This window comes from Haematobia irritans, chromosome 5 (assembly GCF_050003625.1).
Source record: "Haematobia irritans isolate KBUSLIRL chromosome 5, ASM5000362v1, whole genome shotgun sequence".
Classification (NCBI taxonomy): Eukaryota; Metazoa; Arthropoda; class Insecta; order Diptera; family Muscidae; genus Haematobia; species Haematobia irritans.
In genome coordinates this window covers 13,697,125-13,711,212 of record NC_134401.1, presented here as the reverse complement: position 1 = coordinate 13,711,212, position 14,088 = coordinate 13,697,125, and the positions used below count along the sequence as shown (strand labels likewise).

Sequence of the window (14,088 nt, the reverse complement as noted above, 5' to 3'; positions counted from 1 at the left end):
AATTTTGACAAAATTTCCTATAGAAAAGAAATTTTTAGAAAATTTCCTATAGAAATTAAATTTTTAGAAAATTTGATAGAGAAAATTTTGCAATTTTTTTTATTGAAAAATTAATTTTTTTATATTTTATTTAGCCCGAAACCATTATTTGTATGTGATATAATCGGAACCATTAACCTTCTTAAGATTCCATTCATTGGTCATTAACTTTAAAGTTCATATACCAAGACTGTGAGTGTTAGCTATGATATGACATGAATGAATCCTTTCTGGTGTTTGTTTGCTGTTATTCAAGAAAATTAACATGCATTTTCCCACACAACAAATGTGAATGGACTTGCTTGGGGGAAGGGATCTTATCAATTTTTCAAAATGCTTTCATAACTGATGGAAAAAACCAACAGCCTCTAGGTTCATTGACACACTATATAGAGTCAAATCAGTGGCTCATAAGTCAACAAGGCATGATATTTGTTTTCTTTACTAAAAGAAAGACGATTACAAATAAGCAGAAGAAAAAAACGTAGACTAAAATGTATTCCCAGTATGTCTTTTTGCATTTTCGTTTTTGTCTCTGTGAAGAATCCTAACAATATCCTTCATTCACTTCCATTCTCATTATGAATGCAATGCTGCTGGTCATACAATGATGCAGTAGTGGTCGTTTCTTACATCCCCATGGCTAAGAGGATGATAAAGGCTGCAATTGCCTGCTATAGACTTTTGTATTTAAAAATTCCATTTGGTTTTTGTCAATTGCCATTCTATATATATGGCGTAGGATATGTGTAAGATTTCTTTAGATTTTTCTACAAAGTAAGGGACACTTCTTTCATATCAACAAAAGTAACCTGATTTCATTGGCCTCTCAATTAAGGAGAGTGTGATCCACAACTACTAAATGTTGAAGGATAAAATATTCCCAAGCTGTACTTGGATGTTAAACTGTAGAAAAAGAAATGGCCCACTTACTAAGAATCTTATTTTGTTCGAAGTGCAACAAGTTTTCACTAACTTCAAATTTAAGATCACGGCGACAAAATTTTTTACAAAAATAAAATTTTGACAAAATTTTTTATGGAAATTATATTGTAAACAAAATGTTCTATTGAAATAAAATTTTAACAAAATTTTCTATAGAAAAAAAAATTTGACAAAATTTTCTATAGAAATAAAATTTTTACAAAATTTTCTATAGAAATAAAATTTTGACAAAATTTTCTATAGAAATAAAATATTGACAAAATTTTCTATAGAAAAAAAAATAATGACAAAATTTTCTATAGAAATATAATTTTCACAAAACTTTCTATAGAAATAAAATTTTGACAAAATTTTCTATACAAATTAAATTTTGACAGAATTTTCTATGAAAATCAAATTGTGACAAAATTTTCTATGGAAACAAATTTTGACAAAATTTTCTATAGAAACAAAATTTTGACAAAATTTTCTATAGAAATAAAAATTTGATAAAATTTACTATAGAAATAAAATTTTGACAAAATTTTCTATAGAAATAAAATTTTGACAAAATTTTCTATAGAAATAAAATTTTGACAAAATCTTCTATAGAAATAAAATTTTGACAAAACTTTCTATAGAAATAAAATTTTCACAAAATTTTCTATAGAAATAAGATTTTGACAAAATTTTCTATAGCAATAAAATGTTGACAAAATGCTCTAAAAAATTAAATTTTCACAAAATTTTCTATAGAAATAAAATTTTGACAAAATTTACTATAGAAATAAAATTTTGACAAAATTTTCTATAGAAATAAAATTTTGACAAAATTTACTATAGAAATAAAATTTTGACAAAATTTTCTATAGAAATAAAATTTTGACAAAATTTTCTATAGAAAAAAAATTTTGACAAAATTTTCTATAGAAATAAAATTTTGACAAAATTTTCTATAGAAATAAAATTTTGACAAAATTTTCTATAGAAATAAAATTTTCACAAAATTTTCTATAGAAATAAGATTTTGACAAAATTTTCTATAGCAATAAAATGTTGACAAAATGCTCTAAAAAATTAAATTTTGACAAAATATTCTATAGAAACAAAATTTTGACAAAATTTTCTATAGAAATAAAATTTTGACAAAATCTACTATAGAAATAAAATTTTGACAAAATTTTCTATAGAAATAAAATTTTGTTTTGTTATTGTCATCGTTGTTTTTGATTTCAGCTTAAAACCATTGCTTAAACTCCAAGTGTAGCTTTACCCACAGAAGAAAAGAACGTTTGTCAAATTTATTTGGGCAAGGCCCTATAGACTGCAAGATGGTTTGATGAACGCACGTTTCGGAATTGCCACATTCCTCATCAGCATCCTCTACTTGCAGCAAATCTATCAACCAGTTATCAGAATAAATTCAGGCAGTTCACTAAACCCAAAAGTGAACCACACTTGAACCTTCCGAAAACAGGTTTTTCTTTTGCTCTGTTGGTTAAGCTACACTTGTAGTTTAGTCAACGCCTGATTTTAAGCTGAAATCAAAAACAACGTCAACGAAATAAAATTTTGACAAAGCTTTCTATAGAAATAAAATATTAATAAAATTTTCTATAGAAATAAAATTTTTGGCAAAATTTTCTATAGAAATAAAATATATTCAAACTTTTCTACAGAAATAAAATTTTGACAAAATTTTCCATAGAAATAAAATTTTGACAAAATTTTCGATAGAAATAAGATTTTGACAAAATTTTCTAAAGAAATCGAATTTTGGCAAAATGTTCTACAGATATAAAATGTTGTTTTCTATAGAAATAAAATGTTGACAATATTTTCTATAAAGGGTAATACGGTCAAAATTTGGTCAAGGGAAAACGCGTGTAAATCGGTGAAATCGTTTATTTAAAAAATCAAATTAAATTTCTTTTTCAAGTTCAACTAGTATAAAATTCAGGAAAAATATTCAGTTAGGCTTTCGCTTTTCCAAATCCGAATTGCCGGGCCTCACGCTTGACACCTGTCATCAGATTTTGTACAGCCACCTTGTCCACCTTCTTCGCCGCAGAAAGCCAGTTTGCCTTGAACTGCTGCTCGTCCTTAGCAGTTTTTTGGTCTTCTTTAGGTTCCGCTTGACAATAGCCCAGTATTTCTCAATTGGGCGGAGCTCTGGCGTGTTGGGAGGGTTCTTGTCCTTGGGAACCACCTGCTCGTTGTTGGCGGCGTACCACTCCATGGCCTTTTTACCGTAATGGCAAGATGCCAAATCCTGCCAAAACAATACGGAACAACCGTGTTTCTTCAGGAAATGCAGCAGACGTTTATTCAAACACTCTTTCACGTAAATTTCTTGGTTGACAGTCCCGGAAGCTATGAAAATGCTGCTTTTCAAGCCACAGGTACAGATGGCTTGCGAACTTTGACAGTTTTTTCTTTGCGAACTTTGACAGTTTTATGTACTTGAAGATATCTGCTACCTTTCCCCTTCCTTTTGCCGTATAAAACTCCTGTCCCGGAAGCTGCTTGTAGTCGGCTTTGACGTAGGTTTCGTCGTCCATTACCACGCAGTCAAACTTCGTCAGCATCGTCGTGTACAGCCTCCGGGATCGCGCTTTGGCCGTCGTATTTTGTTTATCATCGCGATTTGGAGTCACTACCTTCTTGTAAGTCGATAGTCCGGCTCGTTTTTTGGCTCGATGCACGGTTGTAGACGATACACCCAGCTTATTTGCGGCATCTCGGAGAGAGAGGTTAGGGTTTCGCTTGAAACTACCGGCAACTCTCTTTGTCGTCTCAGCGGCTTCCGGTTTTCCATTTCCCCCCAGATTTTGACAAAATTTTCTATAGAAATAAAATTTTGACAACATTTTCTATAGAAATGAAATGTTGACAAAATTTTCTGTAGAAATAAAATTTTGACATTTTCTATACAAATAAGATTTTGACAAAATGTTTTCAAGAAATCGAATTTTGACAAAATTTTCTGTAGAAATAAAATTTTGATAAAAATTTCAGTAGAAATAACATTTTCTATAGAAATACAATTTTGACAAAATTTTCTATAGAAATAAAAATTTGACAAAATTTTCTACTGAAATAAAGTTTTGAAAAAATTTTCTATAGAAATAAAGTTTTGACAAAATTTTTTATAGAAATAAAATTTGGACAAAATTTTCTATAGAAATAAAATTTTGACAAAATTTTCTATAGAAATAAAATTTTGACAAAATTTTCTATAGAAATAAAATTTTGACAAAATTTTCTATAGAAATAAAATTTTGACAAAATTTTCTATAGAAATAAAATTTTGAGAAAATTTTCTACAGAAATAAAATTTTGATAAAATTTTCTGCAGAAATAAAATTTTGACAAAATTTTCTATAGAAATAAAAATTTGACAAAATTTGCTATAGAAATAAAATGTTGACAAAATTTTCTACTGAAATAAAATTTTGACAAATTTTTCTATAGAAATAAAGTTTTGACAAAATTTTCTGTAGAAATAAAATTTTGACAAAATTTTCTATAGAAATAAAATATTGACAAAATTTTCTATAGAAATGAAGTTGTGACAAAATTTTCTGCAGAAATAAAATTTTGATAAAATGTTCTGCAGAAATAAAATTTTGACAAAATTTTCTATAGAAATAAAATTTTGACAAAATTTTCTATAGAAATAAAATTTTGATAAATATTTCAATAGAAATAAAATTTTCTATAGAAATACAATTTTGACAAAGTTTTCTATAGAAATAAAAATTGGACCAAATTGTCTATAGAAATAAAATTTTAATAAATTTTTCGATGGATATTTTCAGTTCCTTTAGAAGTTTTCGTATTAGTTTTATCCCACTGTGTGTACACGAATCTTCACTGGTTGACATATGAATACCACAGTTTAAAAATGTCGCACATATTTGGATGCCACAAAATTCTTAAGTTGTTGCTGTTTGTTTTTCCTCTGAGTTGCTCAAATTTTCTTAATTAAAGTTCAGTTAACTTTAGCATATTTTATGAGAGGGGGAGGGGGAAACTGAAACTTAAAGCAGTTCTTTTGGCTTATAATGACACAAATACACGCACCCATATAGCACTAAACTGAACTGAGTGTGTTTCTCTGTACACTCCACTCACTCTCGCTCTCTCTATCACCCTCTCCAAATTTTGGAAACATATTTTCTGGTAAAACTTTATCTGGTTATGTTGAAGTGAGTATATGAGTGTGTGCATACATGTGGTTTAAAGGTGTGGAGTTGGCATTAGTGGGTTTACCATCACAATTGCTTTTATCGTATTTGTTGGTTTAATAGTTTTTTGTTTCTTTTTCACCATACCCCCGAGCACCATTGCAATTTCCAGCTATGTTAAACTGTTGTGAATTTTTTGTCTATCATTGCTAAAGGATATTCAACATCTTGAGTGAAAAAAAAAGAAAATCCCCCAAAGTCTGTCAGTTTAAGAAAAACTTATTTGTCATAGAGGTTATAACCGACGACTGCTTCTTTGCAAACTGCTTCAACCTCCACCTCTTGGCATTTTCCCCAAAAACAGATTTTGTCCATACTTATGCATAAGTTTGCTTTTGCCAAGGTAAGATAAAAATAAACGGATAAGAAATAAAACTTTTGAATAATTACCTTGCAACAGAAATTTAACTGAAATGAAAAAAAAGAAAACGAAAAGAAAACATAAAAATTATGAATGAAAATTAAAAAAAAAAACTTATTTAAAGAAAAATAAATTAAATATTAAAGCAGAAAGTTCCTAAAAGCTAAAAAGTCTTGTAAATATAAAAATAATACAATTTAAGTAATAAAAATTAATTAAATTTAAAAAAAAAAGTATAAATGATATAAAAACGACATAGAGGAGCTTTAATATAATTTGGCGTTTTTCTTTGTATGAAATTTCGTATATATGCGAATCAAATTGTGATCTCTCTTTCTTTTTATACCCTCCACCATAGGATAGGGGGTATATTAACTTTGTCATTCTGTTTGTAACACATCGAAATAGTGCTCTAAGACCCCATAAAGGATATATTTTGGGTGGAGTCGATATAAGCATGTCCGTCCGTCCGTCTGTTGAAATCACGTTAACTTCCGAACGAAATAAACTATCGTCTTGAAACTTGGCACAAGTAGTTATTATTAATGTAGGTCGGGTGGTATTGGAAATGGGCCATATCGGACCACTTTTACGAATAGCCCCCATATAAACCGACTCCTAGATTTGCTTTGCGGACCCTCTTGAAGGAGCACAATTCATGCGATCCGGTTGAAATTTGGTACGTGGTGTAACTTTATGGTCTCTAATAACCATGCAAAAATTGGTCCATATCGGTCGATAATTATGTATAGCCCCCATATAAACCGATCTCCAAGATTGAACTCCGGAGCCTCTTGGAGGAGCAAAATTCATCCGATCCAGTTGAAATTTGGTACATTGAGCTAGTATATGACCGTGCAAAAATTTGTCCATATCGGTCTATAGTAATATATGTAGTCGATCCCCAATCACACCAAAAATTGGTCCATATCGCCAAAAATAATATCCCAAAATATTATTTCTATATAAAATTTTATAAATACTTTATTTCTATAGAAAAATTTGTCAAAATTTTATTTCTATTTTGTCAAAATTTTATTTCTATAAAAAGTTTTGCCAAAATTTTATTTCTATAGAAAATTTTGTCAAGATTTTATTTCTGTAGAAAGTTTTGTCAAAATTGTATTTCTATAGAAAATTTTGTCAAAAATTTATTTCTATAGAAAATTTTGTCAAAATTTTATTTCTATAGAAAATTTTGTCAAAATTTTATTTCTATAGAAAATTTTTTCAAAATTTTATTTCTATAGGAAATTTTGTTAAAATTGTATTTCTATAGAAAATTTTATCAAAATTTTATTTCTATAGAAAATTTTGTCAAAATTTTATTTCTATAGAAAATTTTGTCAAAATTTTATGTCTATAGAAAAATTTGTCAAAAAATTTTCTATAGAAATAAAATTTTGAGAAAATTTTCTGTAGAAATAAAATGTTGTCAAAATTTTATTTCTATATAAAATGTTGTCAAAATTTTATTTTTTTTTTTTAATTTTATCAAATTTTATTTCTATAGAAAATTTTGTCAAGATTTTATTTCTATATAAAATTTTGTCAAAATTTTATTTCTCTAGAAAATTTTGTCAATATTTTATTTATAGAAAATTTTATCAAAATTTTATTTCTATAGAAAATTTTGTCAAAATTTTATTTCTATAGAAAATTTTGTCAAAATTTTATTTCTATAGAAAATTTTGTCAAACTGAATTATATATGTATTTAATCGTCCAATTTTTTTTTGTTAAATATATACTCCGTATGGACTAACCTACAATTTAGAAGACGGCGTTAAGAAGTTTTAAGAGACCTTGCCATTGGCAAGTGTTGTCGCAATCCAAGTAATTCGATTGTGTCTTTGATAGAAGTTTCTATACAATCCATGTTGGAGGGTACGTAAGATTCCGCCTGGCCGAACTTACAGCCTTATATACTTGTTTAATCTAGATCGAATAAAAATATTTTTTGGAACTATCAAAATTGTACAAGTCGTGTCTTTCATATTGCAATCAAATTTATTTTGCGAATTTTTGCCTTGAATCTCTTTATAGCTTTTGTAAATTTCGCCCTAGTCACTTACTTAATGGCCAAATATTCTTCTCTTCTTTTACAAATCTTTCATAAAAAGAATTTCCTCATAGAAAAGTCTATTTGAAATTGTTTGTCCTTGGAGCTTTACTGAATTATTGATATTAATGACTATGCTCACATTGGGATCCCCTTTGTTTTTGGGCCGTTTATTAGTTGGAAGTTTCAAAGTAAAAGCCATATTTCATTTGAATTGCAGGCGTGTGTTTGGTGTTTTTTTTACACACCAGCATTAAAAAACGAACTTTATTAAAATCCACTTTATTAGGAAAGTTGCTACTTTTCAAAAATTTATAATAACGTTTAAAATTAAGCACCATGGCTTTTTCTTTTGTTTTTGTTGTCTTGGGTTTTTCTTATTTCCTCATGGATTTTATAGACCCTGGGCGGCATTGAAAGGTTAAATATTTATAAAAGTTCATATTTCGTTTTTATTTTTCGTACAAAAACTCTTTTGGGGGTGTCAACACTTTTAATTACATATTTAACTTCATGGGGTTTTAAAGTTTTGTTGGAAAACATTTAAGTATTTGTTTTTTTTTAAGATTTTTTTAATCGTTTGTTCATAAAATGTTACTTAGTTAGAATTTTAGATCAAATAAAGGGTTTTCAAATAGGAGGTGTTATTGTGGTATATTTTTTTTAGATTAATGATTCGACCTTTATTTCATAATAAATAAGTTAAAAAAGCCAAATGACCATCATGACTATTCTCAAGTTTTGCACTACCTAATCGCAAAGAGGCTGTTTCATGTCCTCGAAAGTTTAGGAATTTTTTAACGTCTTGAATCGTAGCAGCCCCAAGGGACAAAGTAAATTTTCACAGGAACTAGATGGCCAACTGTGATCATCTATTCGATAGATTCGGTCCGGGATTTTTTATTTTTGTGTATTTTTCTTGTCCTAGTGTGGCTGAAATACGTCTCTTTGTTAGAAGTTCGTCTAATAGCCTAAGTATACCTGGATCAACATTCAGAGTTGTCAGTCCATTTAAAATCGAACTCGGATGGATGTTGTTGATCGCCCCTTCGATGTCTACAAAAGGCCACGATTGTGTATTCTTTGGCAGATGGTGAGCTTTCAATAAAGCTGACTAGTTCATGCAATGCGGTCTCAGTAGACCTGCCCTTCGAGTATGCATGCTGTCGTTTCGAGAGCAAACTTGAATCGACGCTAGTTCTAAGATAAATGTCTATCATCCTCTCCAGAGTCTTGAGTAGGAATGAGGATAAGCTGATTGGTCGAAAATCCTTCACAATCAAGTGAGAGGTTTTTCCCGCTTTAGGTTTGACAACGACTTTTGTTTCCCTCCACTTTCCTAGGATATATGCTAAGTTGATACATCCTATATATATCGCCGACAACCAGGGGATGATTCTGTCAATCGCTGGTTGTAACTCCGCCGTAGTAATTCCCTCAGGTCCGGGGGATTTGAATGGTCCAAAGCTATTTAATGCCCATTTTATTCTAGATTCCGATACAATTTCCTCGATAAGAAACGACCGCTGAGCCCATGTGGCACCGCCAGAACATGGTTCGACCGTCTGATTTCCAGGAAAATGTGTGTTCAATAGTACTTCCAGTGTCTCCTCACTGGACATTGTCCAATTGCCCTCCGATGTTTTAATGAAACCTGGAGCGGAGCGGAGTGGATGGTGGTCGATTTTTTCCGTCACATCAGCCGTTTCAATCGAGTCATCAAGAATGTCCTCTTCAGAGATCTCGGTGACTCTCACAATAACCATAGGTTCAACTTTGGTGAGTTTTAGGGCTGTAAAAACCTCCTCTCGCATACGGTGTCTATCCATGTCTGCATCTTTGGTATATCCCTCGATCCGTTTATTTCTTATTCTGACAGAGGCTTGTCCATTTCCGAATCCTTCAGCTGATCGTTGTTATATACCTTCATTTGGATATAGTGAAACCCATAACATACACGGCCCTGGGACTTTGCTAGATGTGGCAAAGACTGAGTGTTCAATATAAACACTGCATGCCGTCTTGGTCCATCCACTTCATCCAAACGGCCAACCTTCCAATCAGCTTTTGGAAAAATTTGGATTGCATTGTTTTTTGGCTTATTCAAAATTATTTAAAATTGACTTTTCGACCTAACGACTTCTTAAAAGTTAAGAAAAAATGACTTTTCGACAATTCGACTTTATTGTAAATTTGGAAGGGCCCACTTTTCAAGATGTCGACTGTTTAGTCGATGTTTTTCGAAAACCGAGTTTTCGAGATATAGACGTTTTGAATTTTGAAAAAAAAAAAAAACGAAATTTCGAGATTTTGAAAATTTAAAAAAAAAATCGACAGTTCGGCTTTTCCAAAATTTGCCCAAATTGACTTTTCAAAGTTTCGACTGTTTCAAACTTTGGAATTCCAATTTTCTACTTATAAAAATTTTGAAAAACTAACCCCTTGACATCTTGACTCCTTAAAAATTTGGAAGAATTGAATCAATTTATTGAAAAATGTGGAAAATTCGACTTTTATTAAAAATCTGAAAAAAATCGCCTTTGTCATATTTCAAGTTTAAAAGTTTGGACAAAACGACTTTTTGACCATTCTTTTTATACCCTTCACCACTACTGTGGTACAGGGTATAAAAAGTTTGTGCATTTGTATGTAACGCCAAGAAGGAGTAATCATAGACCAACCTTTTAGTATACGGATCGACTTAGAATTAAATTCTGAGTCGATTTAGCGATGTCCGTCTGTCTATCTGCCTGTCTGTCTGTCCATCTGCCTGTCTGTTGATGTATTTTTGTGTGCAAAGTACAGCTCGCAGTTTTAGTCCGATTGTCCTAAAATTTGGTACAGGGTCCTGTTTCGGCTCAAAGACGATCCCTATTGATTTTGGAAAAAATCGGTTCAGATTTAGATATAGCTGCCATATATATTTGTCACCGATCTGGTCATAATTGGCGTGTATATCAACCGATCTTCCTCAAATTCCGTACATCCGAATATTTTATGAGTCTCGAAAAACTTGCAAAATATCAGCAAAATCGGTTCAGATTTAGATATAGCTCCCATATATAGCTTTCGACCGATTTACACTCATTTGCCCACAGAGGCCAATTTTTTGCTCCGATTTAGTTGAAATTTTGCATAGGGAGTAGAATTAGCATTGTACCTATGCGTGCCAAATTTGATTGAAATCGGTTCAGATTTGGATATATCTCCCATATATAGCTTTCGCCCGATTTACACTCATATGACCACAGAGACCAATTTTTAACTCCGATTTAGTTGAAATTTTGGTAAATAAATGATATCGTCTACAGACACTCTCTCTCTCATAGTTTCCATAGAAAAATTTGCATAAAATATCCCTTTCATTTCAATGACGACTTTTCGATTTTTTCGTATATTTTCTCCACATTTGGGAGGTTTTCAGTTATGAGAGATCGATTCTAATGTGTAAATATAGAAAACGTCTCATGAAAATTTTCTACTTTTGGAAGGACTTCCGTTTTCTGAGTATCCCAGTTAGAGAGGTTTCACTATAGTTGACATGAAAAATCGATTTAAAGATTTTCGATTTTCGAAAATATCAGCAGTCGATTAGTCTATCTTGAAGAATATAAAATGTCGACTTCGACTTTTGTATCGCTACTTTCAACGAAAATTAATTTTTTTACAGATTTTCTTTTGGAGATTTGCTATCAAAACTTTACTTTAAGATTTTAAAACATATTTTCTTCCCTATTATATAGTATTTAAACATTTTCTCCCTCATAACAAAAAACAAAAAAAAAAAAACAAAAAAGCCATAATGTAATAGATAATGAATCTTACAGTTAAACTTCGTCCGAACTAAGGTCACATAAAAAATACTAAAATTGCCATAATTCAAAATTTTGACGCCAAAGTTACATTGTTTGTTACACAGTGTGTGACAAGGCCAAAGCCATTTTTTAAACAATTTTTTTTTACTTCTCCCCATAACCACAAAAGAAAAGCCACAACAAAGTGGCAGGAAAAAAACTTCGTGTATGTTATCTGTCACATAATATGTTTAAATTTTTTTTTATTAATAGTTTCTTTTTATACTCATTTTAAAAGACCATGTCTTTTTCTGTTCGAGTTTTCCTTATCATTGGTGGTATTTTCTCCATGGCTCCGCACAGTTTTCATTGACTTTTTGAACTCGGAGGGAGTTTCGTTCTATGGTTTTTGTTTGACGCTCTTTTCAGTTTTGCTTGATATGGCCTTCCTGCTATGTTTGAGATTTAACTTCATTGCTAAAGTCATAAAATACATTTGTTGCCATCATTCCATTGTCGTCATGGCGAGCATAGATGGCATTTGTTATTTTGATTCACATTTTTGTCACGGGCGGTTTTTTTCTTTGTGTTCTTTAGGTCAAAAAAAAAAATGGTGGGTAATGTCTATTTTGTCATGTGGTTAGTAACAACGAACGATTTTGATATTCAAAATCTAATTTTGCAATTTTTTATTTCTATAGAAAATTTTGCCAAAATTTTATTTCTATAGAAAATTTTGTCAACATTTTATTCCAATTGAAAATTTTGTCAAAATTTTATTTCTATCAAAAATTTTGTCAAAATTTTATTTATATAGAAAATTTTATCAATATTTTATTTCTATGGAATATTTTGTCAAAACTTTATTTCCATAGAAAATTTTGTCAAAATTTTATTTACATAGAAAATTTTGTCAAAATTTTATTTCATAGAAAATTTTTTCAAAATTTTATTGCTATAGACAATTTTGTCAAAACTTAATTTCTATAGAAAATTTTGTCAAAATTTTATTGATATAGACAATTTTGTCAAAATTGTATTTCTAAAGAAAATTTTGTCAAAATTTTATTTCTATAGAAAATTTTGTCAAAATTTTATATCTACATAAAATTATGTCAAAATTTTATTTCTGTAAAAAATTTTGTCAAAATTTTATTTTTATGGAAAAATTTATTATGTTTTATTTCTATAGAAAATTTTGTCAAAATTTTATTTCTATAGAAAATCTTGTCAACATTTTATTCCAATTGAAAATTTTGTCAAAATTTTATTTCTATCAAAAATTTTGTCAAAATTGTATTTCTATCAAAAATTTTGTCAAAATTTTATTTATATAGAAAATTTTATCAATATTTTATTTCTATAGAATATTTTGTCAAAACTTTATTTCCATAGAAAATTTTGTCAAAATTTTATTTACATAGAAAATTTTGTCAAAATTTTATTTCCATAGAAAATTTTGTCAAAATTTTATTGCTATAGACAATTTTGTCAAAACTTAATTTCTATAGAACATTTTGTCAAAATTTTATTGATATAGACAATTTTGTCAAAATTGTATTTCTAAAGAAAATTTTGTCAAAATTTTATTTCTATAGAAAATTTTGTCAAAATTTTATATCTTCATAAAATTATGTCAAAATTTTATTTCTGTAAAAAATTTTGTCAAAATTTTATTTTTATGGAAAATTATATCAAAATTTTATTTCTATAAAAAATTTTGTCATAATTTTATTACAACATTTTGTCAAAAATTTATTTTTTTAGAAAATTTAATCAAAATTTTATATCTATAGAAAATTTTGTCAAAATTTTAATTCCATAAAAATTTTTGTCAAAATTCTACTTCCATAGAAAATTTAGTCAAAATTTTATTTCTATAGAAAATTTTGTCAAATAAAAATAAATCTTTGACAAAATTTTCTATAGAAATAAAATTTTGCGAAAATTTTCTATAGAAATACAATTTTTACAAAATTTTCTATAGAAATACAAATTTTACAAAATTTTCTATAGAAATAAAATTTTTACAAAATTTTCTGTAAAAAGAAAATTTTGACAAAATTTATTATTGAAATAAAATTTTGACAAAATTTTCTGTAGAAATACAATTTTGACAAAATATTTTATAGAAATAAAATATTTAATAAAATTTTCTATGGAAATAAAATTGTGACAAAATTTTGTATAGAAATAAAATTTTGACAAAATTTTCTATAAAAATCAATTTTTGACAAATAAAAATAAAATTTTTGATAAAATTTTCTACAGAAATAAAGGTTTGACAAAATTTTCTATAGAAATAAGATGTCTACAAAATTTTCTGTAGAAATAAAATTTTGACAAAATTTTTTGTAGAAATAAAATTTTTGATAAAATTTTCTATAGAAATAAAATTTTGCGAAAATTTTGCATAGAAATAAAATTTTGTCAAAATCTATATATATATAAAATTCAATTTATGTTTGTTTATTTGGTTGTTTGTTTGATTGTTTGTTTGTATGTTCCGAGTTGGCTTCGAAACGGTTGAACCGATTTACTTGAAACTTTCAGAGATCGTAGGGGGCTTTCATGTGGTGAAAATAGGGTACCTCATTTTTTGACACCTGGTCGCGGAGGGGGACCTCCCCTTTGTCCGACTTTTTGAAATTTGGACCAA

General features: G+C 28.7%; 1 protein-coding gene across 5 annotated transcripts in view; it reads right to left on the bottom strand.

The window, feature by feature from the left end:
* Positions 1 to 14,088, bottom strand: part of side-VIII (sidestep VIII) — a 431,976-nt gene that overhangs the window by 349,487 nt on the left and 68,401 nt on the right. For 4 of the 5 annotated variants that reach the window (XM_075310736.1, XM_075310739.1, XM_075310738.1 and 1 more), the window contains exon 3: positions 5,604 to 5,621. The exons of the other annotated variant lie outside the window; for it this stretch is intronic. In XM_075310736.1, the coding sequence (XP_075166851.1) occupies positions 5,604 to 5,621 (18 nt within the window). The remainder of the gene's footprint in view (positions 1 to 5,603; positions 5,622 to 14,088) is intronic. 5 annotated transcript variants of the gene reach the window in all.